At 37.5% G+C, this 17,797-nt stretch overlaps 1 protein-coding gene across 1 annotated transcript in view; it reads left to right on the plus strand.

Annotated features, from left to right (window-relative positions):
- Positions 1–17,449, plus strand: part of JMY (junction mediating and regulatory protein, p53 cofactor) — a 65,948-nt gene extending 48,499 nt beyond the window's left edge. The window contains exons 7-11 of the mRNA XM_042875260.1: positions 1,759–1,845; positions 4,305–4,400; positions 5,620–6,172; positions 8,447–8,757; positions 12,142–17,449. Coding sequence (XP_042731194.1) covers positions 1,759–1,845; positions 4,305–4,400; positions 5,620–6,172; positions 8,447–8,754 — 1,044 coding nt within the window. The 3' untranslated portion in view covers positions 8,755–8,757; positions 12,142–17,449. The remainder of the gene's footprint in view (positions 1–1,758; positions 1,846–4,304; positions 4,401–5,619; positions 6,173–8,446; positions 8,758–12,141) is intronic.
- Positions 17,450–17,797: the final 348 nt, after the last annotated feature.

The raw sequence follows: 17,797 nt of genomic DNA on the forward strand, positions 1-17,797 counted from the left end.
TTTGTCTTAGTTCCCCCTCCAGTAAGTGGATGGCCTCAATGAAGCCTCTTGGGAGACCTTTTGTCCAAGCTGAAAAAGGTCAGCGCCCTCAGCCTTTCTTGTAGGAGAGGTGCTGCACCGCTCTGATCATCTTAGTGGCCTCCTCTGGACCTGCTCCAAGGGCTTCACATCTGCTTTATGCTGGGGGCTCTAAGCCTGGACGCAGCACTGCAGGTGGGGTCTCATGAGGGCAGTATAGAGAGGGACAGTCTTCTCCCACTCCTGGCTGGCCATCTCTTTTTTGGTGCAGTCCTGGATACCGTTGACCTGTCTGGGCTGCAAGAGCACACTGCTGGCATAATTCCAACTTCTCATCTTCCAGGATCCCCAAATCCTCCTTTGTAAGTTTAGTTCTAGCTGTGCTTGGCTTTTCTAATCCCATCTCTGCACGTCTGAACAGCATCCTTGTATTCCTCCCAAACCACCCATTTCTGCTTCCTGTACATGTCCTTCTTATCCCTCAGTTTCTTGCTCAGCCATGTCTATTTCCTACCTCCTCTGCCTGACTGCTTGTGCTGGGAGACAGAGAACTCTTGTGGTCTCAGAAAGTTTTCCTAAGAGAACTGCCTGCTCTGTTCTGTTCCTGTGTCACTAACAACAGTTTCCAGATCTTACTGACACTGAACAATTTGTTAAACATTCAGGATTTTTCTCTTCTGAAGTTCAAGGTCCTGACTCTGCTCTTTGCCAGGCCTATAATCCTTGAGATTGTGAACTTGACCAGGCAGGCCATGTTCACTACAGCCCAAGTGCCTGCTGCCCTAACCTCTTCAATGAGCTCATCTCCATTGATGAGCACCTGGTCCATTCACTGCTGGTTGGTCTGTCCAACACGTGGGTCAGGAAGTTTCCTTCACGCACTTCAGGAGTCTCCTGGAATGCCTGCAGTCCATCGTCCTGTTTCCCCAGCAGACACCTGGGTGGTTGAAATCCCCCATCAGGATGAGAGCCTGAGTGCAATGCCATTTGTAAGAAGAAGGCCTTGTCATTGGGCTCCCCTTAGTCAGGCAGCTTTAGATACCTCAACTACCTGATGTCCTATATTGGTCTGTCTCATTCTCCGAAGGTATTCAAACCCCTGGTCACTTTCCTGTGTAACTTGCTCTAGCAAACTTAGTTTAGCGGGGGGATTAGACTAACTGAACTCCACAGGCCCCACCCAGCCTCTGTGATTCAGTGATACTGTGTCAATGCTTGCTTTTAAACCATGTATTATAGATACTAACTTGGTGTAATAAATGAACCTGTTTGTATGTATGTAAAATTTACCAATGTTATTAATGTTTGTGGTTGCAAATTGTTTATGTAAAGATGAACTCACACTTGTAAATGGGAAGCTGCCTCATTCCAGAAACAGAAATACGTGATTTATTCAAGAGTTAGTTATTACCCATTTACACAAATCATGGCATTGCACAAAAGTTTTGTGAAGTATTTAACTGATCAGCATTTCTTGCCACTTATGCACTCATTCTGTAGAAGAGACTTTTCAAGCAGCAGTTGTGTATTCTTTTGAAAGCTTAAAATAATGGGCTTGGCTTTGTTTCTTTTGATTTTGTTTACATTTTAAGGTTTGACTGTAAGATAAATCAACTTTTTTAATTTGGTTGTAATTTCTATTTTTTCAATTCTTAGTGCTGTTTGCTAAATATTACAGTATAAACTGAACACTGATATTTGAAATTCACATTTTATAGACATCATCTTGTGTCTCTACAGGAGATTTGTATTGCAAAGCATAATGAAAAGATCCAGCAGCATCACCAGAGTGAAGAGGAGTACAAAATGCACCACACTGTTCAGCTAGTAAGTTTGAGCTTTCTGCTATTCAGCAGGCATTTAGATGATAATTTGCATTGCTCGTTATACATTCATTAGTAGAATATCAAATCAGATGTCTATTTCATATTATGCTGGTGAGGAAGAACATATAGCTCTGTTAGGATGACACTGAATCCAATCAAATAAAAGAACCATTAAAACTTGATTCACAGTCTAAATGATTACTGCTAGAGTTAGACTGCATGCGGAATTTCTGACGTATTTCTGAATCTTGCTCCACATTTCTCTGTGTATTCTTGTAACACAGAACAGGCTACTTAGTCCAACTGTTGTGTTGTACATAACAGACTTTTTTAAAGACTATTCGAACTATAGGCAAGGTCTTTAATGCTGTTGTAATATCTGTATTTAATAAAGATCACTGACAAAGATGTGTTGAAGTCTAAAGCCTTTTAATTCAGACTTCAGTTAGATTATTAAAAATGATTCTCAGTTATCCTTCTACATTTTTAACACTGATACATTTATCCAGGAAGTCAGCTGCATAATTTATATTATGAAAAGGCTACGCTTACCAGAATACTCTTTCAGGAGCTTGGAAGAATACGTATTTTATTTTATTTCTTAAAATAAAGCAAATAATTCTCCTATCTTGATTACAGTCCATTTATCACTCTTAAATACAAAAGGCTTGATGGCATGGTCAGCAGGTTGAGGGAGGTGGTCGTGCTCTTCTACTTTGCACTAGAGAGATCTCGCCTGACTACCAAGTCCAGGTGGAAAGTCCTCATTACAGGAGAAGCATGAGTCTGTTGTGTGTCCAGAAGAAAAAACAGTTCAAGGGATGGAACACGTCCCCTGCGAGTATGAGCTGGGAGACCTGGGGCTGATCAGCCTGGAGAAGAGAAGACTCCAAGGAGACCTGATAGTGGACTTTTGGCATCTAAAGCTATTGGCTTTAAAAAAGGAGACAGATTCTTCAGTGGTGCATTTTGTGATAGGTCAAGTGGAAATAGTTTTAAATTAAAAGAGGAGAGATTTAGATTGGGTATGAAGAAGAAACTTGTAACAGTAAGGATGGTGAGACACTGGAGCAGGTTGTCCAGAGAGGTGGTAGAAGCCCTGCCCTTGGAGTCATTCAGAGTCAGGCTGAATGGGGCTCTGAGCAGCATAATGTAGCTGTAAGTGATCCTGTTCATTGCAGGGGGTTTGGACTAGATGACCTTTAAAGGCCCCTTCCAACTCAACAGGTTCCATGATTCTGTGGATTTTCTTGTCTGTTAAATACTAAGGGCTTTTTTATTATTTATTTCATGGGTTTGCTAACTTAGATTATAAAGACAAGCCCTAACCTGACTGAGAAATACCCACTATTGTTGCAAAATAGGTTTTTATGCAGACACAAACACACTCTCTGGATATTTAAAACATACGTGTGGTGGTAGAACTGTACTTTCTTCTTGCTATAATCTTCTCTTTGTACTCTTGTAATTTCTTTTCCACCTTACTCAATTATTTTCTTTTATTGCTTTCTTCTTTTTCTGTCTCCTGTTTTAACAATTTTCTATGCATGTTCTCCTCTCCAATGCATCTACCAATACATATCTCATTAGAAAATACAGGAGCTGGCTCTTGGAAAGGACAACTAGCTAAATAATGAAAGTGGCAGGTAGTCTGACTCTGCTTTTTTGTTGATTGAATAAGGATAAAAGTTCATGAAGGCGATCACCTTAACTTTTAACAATATTTATCAGCTTTTTTTGTTATATTTGATGCCGTAAGTCTTTTAAGAATTAAGGCCGCCATTATTGCTTATGAGGTTTTTCTTTGTAGCCATTTGTTCTGTGACATATTCTTCTTCTTCTGTACTTACACCAACGAGTGACTTTTGCCGTTTGATACTGAGTACCAATTTTGAATAAATTTGACTGCAGTGTTTTGTTTCAAAGAATAAATAACTGAAAGTGGTTAACTAGTTAATAGAAAGGGATCCAAATGTGTATTTCTTCTAAGATGCCCAAACAAAAAGATAATACTGTCTTAGCTGTGAGGAAGAGCTTCAAACCTTTTTTTAAAAAAGATTATAGGAAGTCAAGCTAGATTAAATTTGTCACTTCAAGATAATAAAATCCAAAACTTTAGTTTAATATTCTTGTTAAATATGCTTTTTATCTAATCTTTCAAGGCAAAAACTTCCGGTCCCAGTGTTCCAGTTCCACACTGAAATCTTTTTACCAAGCCTTGCATTTCGTCACAGTTACAAAATAGCAAATCTGCTCTGTTATTTGAGGGGATAGCAAAGTTTTGAAATTCTCAAATATGTTTATTTGAAAAATAGAACGTTAAATAATTCATTACAGTTATTAGAAGAGTTATTTAAATGCAGTATTTTTATGATTAAAACATATGATTAAACATATGTTTAACATATGGTTAAACATAGCTTTAGATGTAACATTTATGTTTTCCATGTATGTTCTCAGAAGCGAGATCAGCTACAAGATGAAGAGGAAAAAAAGAGCTCCTGGGTTAGTCAGGAACGACAGAAAACACTGGACAGACTTCGCACATTTAAACAGGTAACAGAAGACTTGTTCAACTTTTATGCTTTTTTTTTTTTCTTTTTGTCAAAAGGAATTTTCACTCCTCCCCAGACCAGACTGTACTATTTCTATACTATTTGTTAATTTCTTCTACTGTGTAATGAATTACTCTTTGGAAAATTTATCATGAATTATGGCACTGGTAGTAGCAAATCTCTCTCATTGTTACGTTATCAGTGCCATAATAAGCTTCTGTTGTACATCTACACATTGTGGCAAGACATTTAACAGACTTTCTTAGAAATATAATCCAAATGGTATTTCCTGCAAGGAGCATTGCCATCTGATAAAGCTGCACCGCCACTGACTTCAGAACATCTGTCAATACCTGTCCCTTTCCGTTACAATGTTAGTGTCATGTAATCAATAGAAGGTTGCATAAAAGGTAGAGAACAAGGAGAGGGATTAAGATACATTGAAATGAAGATTGTATTAATTGGTAGGCTATAAAAATAGACATGAGAAAGTTATTGGAAAACTGTCTTCCTCTGCAGTACGCTCTTGATATCCTTGTTTTTTGCAAGGCTTTTTAATAATATGCATTCTGTAAATTAAAGCAAATTTACTTATGTTAACCAGCACTTCATAATGACCTGACACAATGTCACGATTTTTGAAAAATATTTTATACCTTGCTTTCAGAATTTTTACTTTTCAAAGTTTTTACTTTTGTGTAAAAATGTCCATGGATGAAGCAAATTTGAAAAGACATATTGAGAAAATAAATTCAAGAACTAAATTTAAAAACAGTGGAAATTTTCAGAATGTTTGATATCTATTAAAGGTAACTTTTTGAATGGTGTGATTCACATCTAAAGTCAGTGTTTTAGGCTGGAGAGGATTTTTTGTGAGGAGAGCTTTAACCAGCTTCAGAGAAGAGAAGCAAGAAGGAATTATCAATTTTCAGAAGAAAACACTTCAGAATGTACTTAGTGAAATCCTAATTCTAACTTGTGTATCCCTAGACCAGTCATGTATAATTTATGGCTTAACTAAGAATTGAAATTAGAAAAATGGATTATATGTACATAAAGGTATGCATATATTTGCTTTGGTTTTATGTGTAGAGCAAAATGAATGAAAACAATAGTTGAATTCTACTGGTTGGAAAAGTGAGCTCTAATGACAAGCATTCAGTATCTAAAAAAGTCTTCTATATATACTTACCTAACTGTAATTAACTTTTATACTCCAGCGGTACCCTGGCCAAGTAATACTTAAATCAACCAGACTACGACTGGCTCATGCAAGAAGAAAATGTGCAGCCAGCTCAGCGCCCTCTGTAGATCAGCCTCAATCTTTGCCAGCAACCATACAAATCCAAGAGAAAAGTGAAGAGGTGGAATTGGAAAATGCAGTTCAGCCTTTGCAAGTGCAGGAATCCACGAGCTTGGAACAACTTCAGGATATTTCGTTACCTCCCAGCAGTGTTACGTCTGAATTGCCTCAAGTTAGTCCTGCTCCACTCACCAATACTGAGCTACAAACAGAGACTGTTAGTGTAGTACCACTTCCACCCCCTTTGCCTCCACCACCTCTGCCTCCACCTCCACCTCTGCCCTCCAAGGAAGATACCACCAAATCCTTGGAGAAAAGCGGCAGCTTTGTCAAACGCCAGAGTGAAGAGAAGGGAGTCCAGCACTCTTCCAGTGTCCCAGCAGCATATCTGTTTGACAGCAGTCAACTAGTCAGTGCCAAGAAGAAGCTTAAGAAGACAGGTGATCTTGAGGGTTTACAGAGAAGGAGAGGTAACGTTTGCATTCTTCTGCATTTAACTGCAGTGTACATCCTTTCCTCTGCTGTACTGAGCAGAGGAATATATAGGGAAGTCTGTGCTGTGATTTAGGTACAATCATTAATGACTTAAAGAATGTTGGCAACTGTTGGCAAACAAATTGTAGGATCCTTATGAGAGCATATTACATGTATGTTGAATTAAACAGAAAACAACTTGTGAAACTGAATATCTGATACACTATATCAAATCAGCTAGAAATGTAGCTAGAAGTTGCCTTAAAGAACCCTTTCTTATCTTGCTTGCAGCTAGCTTCAACTGAGGGTGCAATGTTGTGGGTTTTTTTGTTTTTTTTTCAAAACAGAATTTGACAAATTTTAAGATCTAGTAAAACAAGTATTGTCTTGGGACATAGGAAACCTTGAGAATGTTTTCTTCAAGGTTTCTTGAAATTTTCATAGAAAAATCCACAACTCCTTAAATCATCCTGAGAGCCGAGTAAGAATATACACATTTAACTACAGTTGAGAATTAAATTTATAATAAATCAACCAAGCATGTGACTTCATTAGAAACTTCATTGGTAAGTAAGTAGGACTCGGGCTGAGTTGGTGGATTTGTTACAACTTCACTGAGTAACTGCTATCTGCTTTTAACTTTATATCATATAAAAATGGGGAGGTGGCAGCCACATTTGAACAGAACAATTTTTAAATAAAATATGCTATATTAGAGTGGGGTCTTTTTATGAAAATTGGATATAGAATTTTCAAAAGCACTGAACTGTTGTACTGAATGTTGTTGAGGAACAGTACCTGAGGTGGGCCTTGATTTGCAGTACCGTAACATGACTTTTCATTAGAATTCTATTTGGGTATGTCAGTTACAACTGCAGGAAACACCCCTCAGTTGACGATTTTCCTCATGCATATAGAATTTGAGCTGTTTGTGCCTATCAGGCAGAAACAAGAGTGTTTCTCTTTAGTGCTCCTTAACGGATTGAATTATCTTGAAACAGCTGAATAGTTACAGATTCTTAAGCTGTTATGAGTCTAGTCATAAGTATCATAAGTATAGTGTCTTAAGTTCATTATAAATACTGATGCTTCATTTTCATATGTTTTCTGATACTGCTTTGTTTCCATTCATATAAAACATACATTGTAAGTGCAACTTGATATACATCATAAAATGACAAATAGAAAATCAAATACTCTTTAAGAGTGTCATGAATGTTAGCAGCTGTACACTACCTCTGTGGATTTCAAAAGAAAGATGTTCCAAATCTCTGTGCAGCTTCAGTGATGTCAGCCTACAACAGACGAGTGCCTAACAGTCTTTGCTTTCTCCTTCAAATATGCAATCCTTTTTCTTCTGTCTTTTCTTCACATATTTTCCAGTTGAGCCATTGAGTGATCTGGGCAAGGTCCACTTGTAAATACAAAGGAGGTTTTAGAAAGAAAAGAGTTAGAGCTGGATATTCATCTGTTGATATGTGCTAGTGTTTGCTAACTAGTTTGTACTGTTTATTGTATCACGTTCTCTACATAGAAGTCCTACCTACTTGTAGCTCTTAAAAGAGACAAAGCCCAATTTTTATTTCTGCAGAGAATTAGCTTCAGATTGATTGTAAAGAAAGGATGTGTGATAAATTAATTATGAAGGAAAGTAATTTGTACAGGCAAGTTGCAACTAGGTGCTTGTACATTTCTTAACCCAAAGGAGGAGGGAGATGCACCCTGTGGCTGTACTGCTTCCCTCACTTGTATGCATTAGTACTTACGCAGTAGGTAAAACTGGCCGCAGAATGTAAGTGCAGAAAATGTAGATTCTCCTCTATGCGTGCATCCCTGTTGCTGAACAGTCCAGTACCTGTTCACTACATAAGTTTCCAAGTCAAGAAATACAAAGTAATGTGCACTTTCATTATGTCTTATTCATTGCAGATATTTTGATTTTCCTGACTTACAATAGGAAAGCCATCTTCAATAAATTTTTGTACTTACCTATTATGAAATTTGTTCATTGCAGAAGTTATAATCTAGTATAAACTAGTATAATCTAGTATAATCTAGTTTTGATCTAGTAACAGGAATGATAAATTTGGAAGCTAATACAAAAATAGAGCTGCAGAATGATGAAATTGAAACTGCAGTCTCCTTTATACTTATACTGTCGGATTCTTACTTTAATTGCATATGGCTGCTTTTAATTGTGTAGGAAATGTAAATAGCCACTGAGTAAATTTAGTAAAAATGGTACTGAAGGTATTTTGATTTTACTGCAGTGAGTTCCCCGATGGATGAAGTGCTGGCTTCTTTGAAGCGTGGGAGCTTTCACTTAAGAAAAGTGGAGCAGAGAAGTCTCCCTCCTTTTCCTGATGAAGATGATAGCAATAACATCCTGGCGCAGATCAGGAAAGGGGTGAAACTGAAGAAAGTGCAGAAAGACGTGTTGAGAGAATCCTTTACAATTCTGCCTGATACTGACCCTCTGACAAGGAGCATCCATGAAGCGTTACGACGAATTAAAGAAGCATCGCCTGAATCAGAGGATGAAGAGGAGAGTTTGCCTTGCACAGACTGGGAAAATTAACATGTAATTAAATCAATTTAAAATACACACATATCTCTTCAACACTTTTTTATAACAACAGCTGCTAAGCCTCAGGTCATGCATTGTAGGATACGTAGTATGAAAGTGACTAAACTGTGTGATGTCCAGTGTGATAAAATATGCACACAGAAATTTAGTATCACTGACTTTTTTAAGCAAATTAGGGTTTCTATTAAGTAAAAGTTTTTTAAGACAACATCTTAGTCTGTTATTGTTCTAATACTTCTGCTGAATAGTGACAGGACAGCTGCTATAAAAATCCTTGTTTCATTTAGGAAATTTGAAGGGAGTGTTTGCAACTTTTAAGTAGCAAAGCAAAAGCAGCACAATCACTCTTGGACATATGCTATTATTATTTTCTAATTACTTCTGGCCTTGTAAAAAATGTAGGGTCTACCACTTCCAACTGAATAGCTCCAAGTCAAGGATCATAGATTTGACTGCTGAGCACACTGAAATCTCATTGGCTACTCGTGTGACTCTTTGATAGCTTGGTTTCAATCTGTGAACACTCTGAATTTCTAGACTATAAGCAGTAAATATACACACACATAAAAAATACAATTTATACTTCTGCTCCTTACAGAAATCCCATGAACTTACTTAATACGAAGCTACAGTGCCTGATAGTACTTATCTTAGGCTTCAACAGATGAAGTTAGATAGAACTAAACAGGGATTGGCATTAGATTCTAAAATTAAGGCTGTATTAGTCTTATTTTTTTTTTATTACAACAGCAGCATACAACACTGGTCTTCTGTGGTGGTTCCTTTCTGTTACTGACGTGTGGTTGAGCTGTCTGAATAGAGACAGTCTGAATAAAAGGTCCCCCTAAATTTATTTGTGATTATTTAGAATCTGGAGAGAAGAGAGATGACAACCTGTGAACAAAAATTATAAATCTGTTTAAAAATCAAAGGCTATTTCAAGAGTAGGTAAATGTTTATTATCCTTGCAACACAGCTAGCAGGATAACCTTTTTTGATGCTTTCCATCAAGCAGTTCTATGCTGGTTAGTTTTTGTCAGTTGTCACTCTTCAGCTACAGTAAAGTGCTACAGCTGTTTAAAGTGTGTTGGTGGTGTAGTGCATCACCTGCTGAACTGCACATTGATATGCTATTTTCAAATAACTATATTTAAAACTTTTAGAAAGGAAAGTAAATTTTGCATTTATTTCCCCATGGAAGATGTCAGGGAGAAGTTCTTTGCTATGAGAATGGTGAGGTACTGACACAGGCTGACCAGAGATGTTGTGGATGCTCCATCCCTGGAGGTGTTCAAGGCCAGATTGGATGGGGCCCTGGGCAGCCTGGTCAAGTATTAGGTATGGAGGTTGGTGGCCCTGCATGTGGCGGGGGGTTGGAGATTCATGATCCTTGAGATCCCTTCCAACCTGGGCCATTCTGTGATTCTATGGACAAGTATAATAAACTCTTGCTGAAACTGAAAGTTCATTCATATTATTTTGCATTCTGAAAACTCTCACAGACCATTAGAAAGCAAGTCATAGGTGAAAGAAAAGGCTTGCTTTGGAATTGGCTTGATTTTCTCAGTGCAGTTATTTTCTTCGTTTCCCAGATCACTTAGCAAGAGTATTATTTAACACTAAAGAGCATTTATATATATATATATATATGTATGTGTGTGTGTGTGTGTGTGTGTGTGTATATATATATATACACACACATATTTGAAGTCGCTTCTGGATTTATACATGTATGCATCCAGAAGTGACTTTGAATGTTCTTAATCCAATTGCTGGACTCCCTAAACACTTTCCATTGGAACTGCATCCTTACAGAAGTCTTACAAGTTCACTGTTGTACTATATAAATCAACATTTTTCTTGTTACCTTTTACAGCCCTCTAGATGCATTTTAGAGTGTAGATTGAAAATCACTGCTATGCAGTACCTGTAGTGCACCAATTCATGTCACCTTTTAAAGCAGTACTGAACTGAAGTATCCTGTCAATTTGCAGCTGTGGCCATTTCCCATTTTAAGGATGCACTTCAGACAAACATTGAGATCCTGTGAAATCAGGTGAACCTAAAGCAGGGTGCAGTGTTGGAGTTGCGTGTACTACTTGGAGTTTTTCACCCATCCAGAACCTGCTTTCTCTTACTAGTGTCTTACTCTATTAAGAAAACAATCCTTTTCTCATGAGATGAGACTTAGATTTCATTGAAGAATGGTTGTGCAAACTTGCTAACAGAGCAGAAATTAAAAACTGACCCATGCTATCAAAATATGTGAAATAATCTGCTAGAACAGAAAGACTGAAACAAAGTCATGTTGAAATTCAGCAGAATAAATACTTTTTCCATAGGTGAGTGCTTGAACATATAGCCTTGTTACAGAAGTGTAGTAGAGAAGAAAAAGAACTTGAAGAATAGTATTTTGTTTTTACTACCATAAGTTACTATTGATATCAGTTTGATACTATGCTTTATTAAAAAAGAATTGATATACTGATTTTTATCTGTAAGATCTGCATATCCAAAACCAGTTGCATAGGAATATTAGGTTCAAAACAGTTTTACAAAAGAATTTTGTCAGCTGCATTTCAAATTTAGCTTAGTATGCGTGCATCTTCATAGACTAAATGTAATGTGATTATTTGCCTTAAGAATAGAAGCTAAATCTATATGTTTATCAGATGCCAAAAAGTGTCTTAGAATATGCATAGTAGATGAAAAAATATTATTGTACACCAATTTTCTTAATTACTGACGTTTGAAGACAATCACAATTTCTGCGGGAGACGTAGCCATATCTTGTATTAGGTACTGTGTGAGTTAAATTCTGTCTAAGACTGTGATTCCCTTTTTTTAAGAGCAGTGTCTTTCACACCTCACTCTAAGCCACATACAGTAATGCTGAGGCATTCCATGTATCTGGGGTACAGCTGAACAAGCAGCGTAAAGATGCAATGGATTCTGTGTGGGGAAAAAAACGGAACAAGATTTTTATTTATCAGAAGTATCCGAAGATTTTATAGTACACAGAGGTGGCCATACTACATTCAGAGTACTGTAGGCAGTTGCAAAGTGTGGGTTTCTGGGAATGATGGACAGAGTAACCGGATGAAGAAGTCATCTGTTCTCTACAGCCTTTTAATCCAGGGCTTCTCCAAGCTCAGATCAGTGTTCAGTGCAAAAATACCAGAAGGAAAGGGAGACTTTGTTATACTGTGTGTTAAGGTATCATTAGCTTGGGAGCAATGTTGCCCTGGGAACAGAGCTGGGGCTTTTCCTAGACACATAGCAGATTTGCATGTTGGACTTGCCTAATGTGTTGATAAGAGGACTTGTAAAGCTCTTTAGCTTTTCAGATGTTCCTTTTTTTTTTTTTTTCCCGAACAGGTGATATACAGCCTCTGAAGTGAGACAAGAAATCCCAGTTGAAGATCACTTTTCCTCTTCATTTTGAAAATTCAGAGCCAGCAGTTTTGACCATGAGTTCCACAGGCGGCTTTCTTTCACAAAGAAATAGTGTTTCTTTGGGCAAATGATTCAGCATCTGGAAAAAATGGCTTGAAATGTAAATTTTTCAGGTCACTTTTTTCATTAATTGTTCTAAAAATTTTGGTTTGAGTAGAAAGTTAAGTTGTTTTGACATGCATTTTATATAATCAAGAATGCCTGACTTTTCAGCACTTTTCATATCTGTGTTAGTAGTGTGTGGCCAGTTAAGTGGAGAGAGCATTTTGAGCTGGGAGAATACTTGCTGTTAAAGGAACTAGTGATCTGGCTGAAACAACAGAACAGATATAAAATCTACCCTTCACAGCACTGAATATATCATCTGCTTAAAAACCAACTAAGTAGGTCCTCGCAGGAAAGCTAGCAGTGATGTTACAGAAAGAGCAGAATTCCGTGTTGCACTGCAGTAGCTGAAATTCAGTAATGTGCAACTATTACTTTTTTCTTCTTAGTTTGAAGAAGTGTTTGTCAGTATGAAAAACAGCAAGTGACTACAGCATAATGAGAAATAGGAGCAGACTTCAGTACATATTTAAGAATGTGTTTCCAGCAAGGTGCATTTATAGCAAGACATACTGGCAGCACCTTTTTAGAAGATCATTTGTAATCTTAAACTTTTCTAACATAGACATTTTCATGCTTTTTTAAAATAATATTCAGCTGTGTTTAACCAAGTATACTTTATCATTTGTTGTAAGAAGCAATATTTTGTAATTTCATACTTAAAATTATTTTTGTTTGGTTCTAAAGGTTTTATTTGAATACTGTTTGCAGCCTTCTTTTAAAAAGATCAAAGCACTTAAGCGTAATTGACACTTCTGTTTTGAAAATATGCTTCTCTTGCTTTTTGTTTTAGCTATTCTCTTCAATGGCTGCAGAAGTATTTGTATTTTATACCCAAAGGCCTGCTGGCTGAAAAAAAAAAAAAAAAGGTTTCCTTTTGTTAACGACTTTTTGTTTTAAAAGGAAAAAAGTTACAACTTCCTCTGCAGTGAATGCTTAGAATTAATCCTAAGCTTCATGGCTGATGGCTGCAGACAGCTGCACTGAGAACGTGTGTCACTAGGGTAAGAGGTATCAGGAGAGAGAGAGTCTTGGAACATCCAGAAGCTCCATGTGATATTACATTCAGCCTGTTAAAATGTTAAGGAAGCTAAATTCTCACCAGCATTTTATGTTTATCGATGTGACTTAGTCTGCGTTGAAAGTCTGCGGTCTGTGTCCATGTGTAGTACGTCCCATTCATCATTCCTCTTGTAAAATAACCAAGTATTATGGGGATAGTGTTTTTTTAGAGTGGAGTTGTGCTTTGCTGCTGTCATACAACAGAACACGTACTGTGTCACTGTTCCTGACAGGAGATTGCATGTGTTCCTATTTACTTTTGTAAATAGGAACAGAAGCACACTCCTTAGTAACAGGTTATGTGCAGGAACCTCAGAGGTCAGACCATTCAGCTGTTCTGCTTTGGCTGTCCTGAAATTAAAACTCAATTGGACATCTCAGAAGGATGTCACAGTACCCTTGCTATTGACAGGCATTTTCTTAACCTTGTTGCCTTATTTACAGTAAGTGAACATCCATTCTTAAAGCACCCATGAGTAGCGTAATTTCAGAGTGTGTTGATTTTTGCTGCATGTATTAGTGGTCAGATTATATGCTTCTCTCCTGAGATCAGTTCTATGGCACACTTGATACTGACTTTCCAAGAACCTAAAGCTGCAAGGCATATTTTCCTTAAATTGCTTTTCTGAATTCAGTTAATGATGTGGTTGTAAGCAAACACTGTGCTCATGCAACAATAACAGTGATTTCAAAGTTAATCATTAGACGTGGCCTGTACTGTGAGTGGTGCATTTTTGCTCTGCGTTTATCATCACTTACAGTCACACTGCACTTTGAAACTGAGTTAATTAAATTTTTGACCACAGCACAAAGCAGAATTTGTTGCAGAATGGTAATTCAGGTTATACAGTTCATCTGAATCTTAGCGCTGTATAAATAGTGGTGATTGAGCAACTATGTCGGGTTTTGCTATTTTCCAGCTTACATTTTCATTCCTTACAGTATGCATATGGGACTCTAGCAAAATTTGAGGTCAAGACAAAATATCATAATTCTAAAATATAGGTGCAGTGGTCCCTTTGCACAGTGTTTGTGTCTACGGTTTGTGGTTGTGTTGTGATAAATATAGGTAGCTCAGTGCTTTACTGCAGATTTCAGATTTATTTGCCATGTGGTCTGTCAACTTTGCCTTGAATGTGTGCATGATTGAGAAAAATTACTGTCCTTAATCTGGTTTATATTTAGTTGAAATCTTAGGTTTCCTGTAATAGCTTAGTTTATAGAAATGGATTTCTCATGGGAGCAAGTGTTTTATGTGCACACAAAGAGTAGTTGTTGTGCTGAGCATAGCAGCTTATATCAGTTCAGAACGGCCATCTTCCAGATGGAATGAAAATGGCATTTTCCTTCACATACTGCTGAAAAAAAGAAAACCAAAAAACAGAAAACCACCAAATCCTAGGTTTTAATCTTAAACAAGTCACTAGATGTCACAATTTCACATCCCTACTGTGATACAGAAATTGTGCTTACGTAGTGTGCAAACTAATGCATCATCTTCCATCCTTCTCTGCAACTTGACAGTTTGCAGTGGGGGTGGGAGCAGCAAACAGGGAGAGCGTGGTCACAAGAACCTTACAGAACTTCTGACAATCCTGCAGATTTGGCTCTTTCATAGCTGATAGAAGCTCTAACGAATGTGTTGGTCCTTGAGAAACCATGGCAAGCATCACTACAGGAAAATCATTTAGACGTGTGCAAGGAAGGAGAACATCCATGAAAAAGGCCTTTCTACGTATCACTGATGTTTTTCCTTTCTGGCTGGACTTCACTGTGGTGATTGCATCCATCTGTTGCTTGTTTATCTTAAGCAGTCTGTCAACTCTCATGCTTTTTCCATCTTTAGGAACTTGCTTTCATGGTTGTGGTTAAAATTGTTTTAAATGGTATGACTGATCCGTCGTGGTAAGGAGTTGGAGGTATGTTTATTGTGCAAATGCTTATCTAAGGACTGAAGCATCTGTGAGTGAGAACAAGAAATGAAAAACGAAACTTGTAGGTAACCAAAACATCGGACAAACAGGAAGCCTTTCATCAGAAACTGCATCTGCATCAACGTGAATTTCATCCTCTCATTCACAGAGGTCCCAGATCCCTTAAAAACGACCAATATTCTTAGTGCGTTCACTTTCTTTTCACGTTGTAGTTACCTTGCTTAAGCATCACTTCTAAGGTTTTCTAAAAAAATCTGACAGTCTGCGTCCTAAACCAGGCATCTGTAAAATAACTTAGTGTTATTATATATTGTGGTTTTTTTGTGGCTGCATTGGGGATAGAACTCAACTTCACTATGTTATTTGTAAAGAATCATTTTGATATATAAGCACTATATTCTGTAATGTCTAATATTAAGTAATGACAGATGTGTTGTTGAAATGCAACTTACTGAGAGGAGGAAGCAGAAACTGTCATTGGTCAATGTTCCCCTCACTTGTTTGTTGCACTGAACTTCAAGGGTGTAATTTGTAAATCAATTTTCTTCACATGTGTAATCAGATTTTATTTTCATTTTAATGCTTATGTAATTAACTTACCTGTGTATATTTCTGGTAATGATTCCATAAGCATGGACAGTATACTGTTATGTTTAGCACTACAGAATTAACGTTAAGAACAAGCGAAGCTTATTGCTAAGGAGCAAACGGAGCACCTTACTGGGAGAGCGCACTGCGATTGGAGTGCTGCGGGGCTGACAGACAGGAGGTCGTTCCAGACTTGACTGCAAATTGCTCTTCAGTGTAGTAAGCACATTGACACACTGCTGCCAGTGCTGTAAGAAGCCCAGCAGTGGCTGTTTTTAACCTATAAATATACTGTAATTTAAAATTTTCCTATAAAATGAGTTTATATTTAATTGCTGCCTAATACATGTACTTAAAATTAGGATTTTTAGCAGGGCTGAGGGTGGGTGGGCATGCCGGTGTATTTCTGGGCTGTTGTATATACGTTTCTTTGCACTTCCCATTCAGTTTAACTGTTAACCCAAACCCAGCTCTGACTGTGACATTTATGGACTTTATTGTGATGGAGGTCCACCTTCTGTGGCCCCGAGCTTCAGCATTTGACAGAAAAGGTCTTTCCATTCAAATGTGAATACCCTGATGTACCTCTAACGTGGAAATGACCAGGCAATGAATTTTACTCTGCTGAATTCAAGATGACTGTAGAGTATTATTTAAAGCCAGTATCTGAAGCTGTTAACCAGCATTTGGAAAGAGTCAGAGGGACGATTGCCTTTTGTGAGTGCAGCCCTAACTCTGCAGCGCTGTCACTGCAGAGATTGTTACCTGTTCCGTACTGTTCTGCCTTAGGTGGCTTTGACTTTCAGATCCTTTCAGGAGCACTTTTGATTTCTGAGTTGTGGAACAGGTATTGGGGATCAGGGACACTCACTCAACATCTTCCAGTGTGTTACTGTGCTTGCTGTATGTGTTGGATTTAGTCTTACGTATTTACAGATACATCATCATGAGATTAAAGGAATTCAGATGACTGCAGATTGTCTCGCATGAATGACATCGGTAAAGGTTAATGATGTTAACTTCTTCTTTTAAAACCTGTTGAATAAATGAGAAATAATCAAAACCAGTTTGCCATTCACTAGCTTTGTGCAATATTACTGGCAGAATCGAACACTAGTGCTTGGCAGTAAGGAAGTCCTTTAACACCGTTGTATTCAAAGAAGACATATTAAATGCGTATTTTATTGTAAACAACTCTGCAGATTTGCTATACCTAAAAATGCTCAAGGCTATGAAGTATTAGGCAACAAGTATCTCCTAAAATAAAAAAAGGTAAACTAAGCAAACATTTCCAGCAATACCTAAAAATTAAAAAAACTGTAACTGTATGCCTTTTGCTCTCTTTTTCTTTAGTGCAGTTTCCCTGCCATGCAAGTTTATTGCTGTGTATTTCATGTTTTTAGTATCGTGACTCAGAAGTTTAAACCTGTACACCAAGTACTGAGCTCACCTTGTACATGCGATGTAACATCATACTCACAGTTTTGGTGCTTAAAAATGATTCCTTTTTTCTTTATTAAAGGATATTTATTTGACCACTGTTTCATTTGAGTACATAGCAATGTTGAAAATATAAAAACAGTGCAGTTTGGTTCCTACCAAAAAATGTTCATCCATTGTTAAGTTTCTGTTGCTTTTTCAGTTCCTCAAGCTGCCCAACCGCCACTAATGGCAGGTAGTGATGCCTGAGCTGAACTGCTGCAGGGAATAATTGTACCCGTGTAGAATCTTTGTAAACTGCTGCATAAATAAATCAGGTATTGTGGGAGAACCTTGCTCTTCAGTAGTGCAGGGTAATTGAGCTTAAGTGCAAACAGAAAACTAGTTACCATCACTTAATGAAAAGACAAAAAATCTGTACGAAATGAGCAGATGTTTAAACTCAGGAA

Source organism: Lagopus leucura, unplaced genomic scaffold, assembly GCF_019238085.1.
Source record: "Lagopus leucura isolate 7727_CA_CO unplaced genomic scaffold, USGS_WTPT01 Super-Scaffold_100014, whole genome shotgun sequence".
NCBI lineage: Eukaryota > Metazoa > Chordata > Aves > Galliformes > Phasianidae > Lagopus > Lagopus leucura.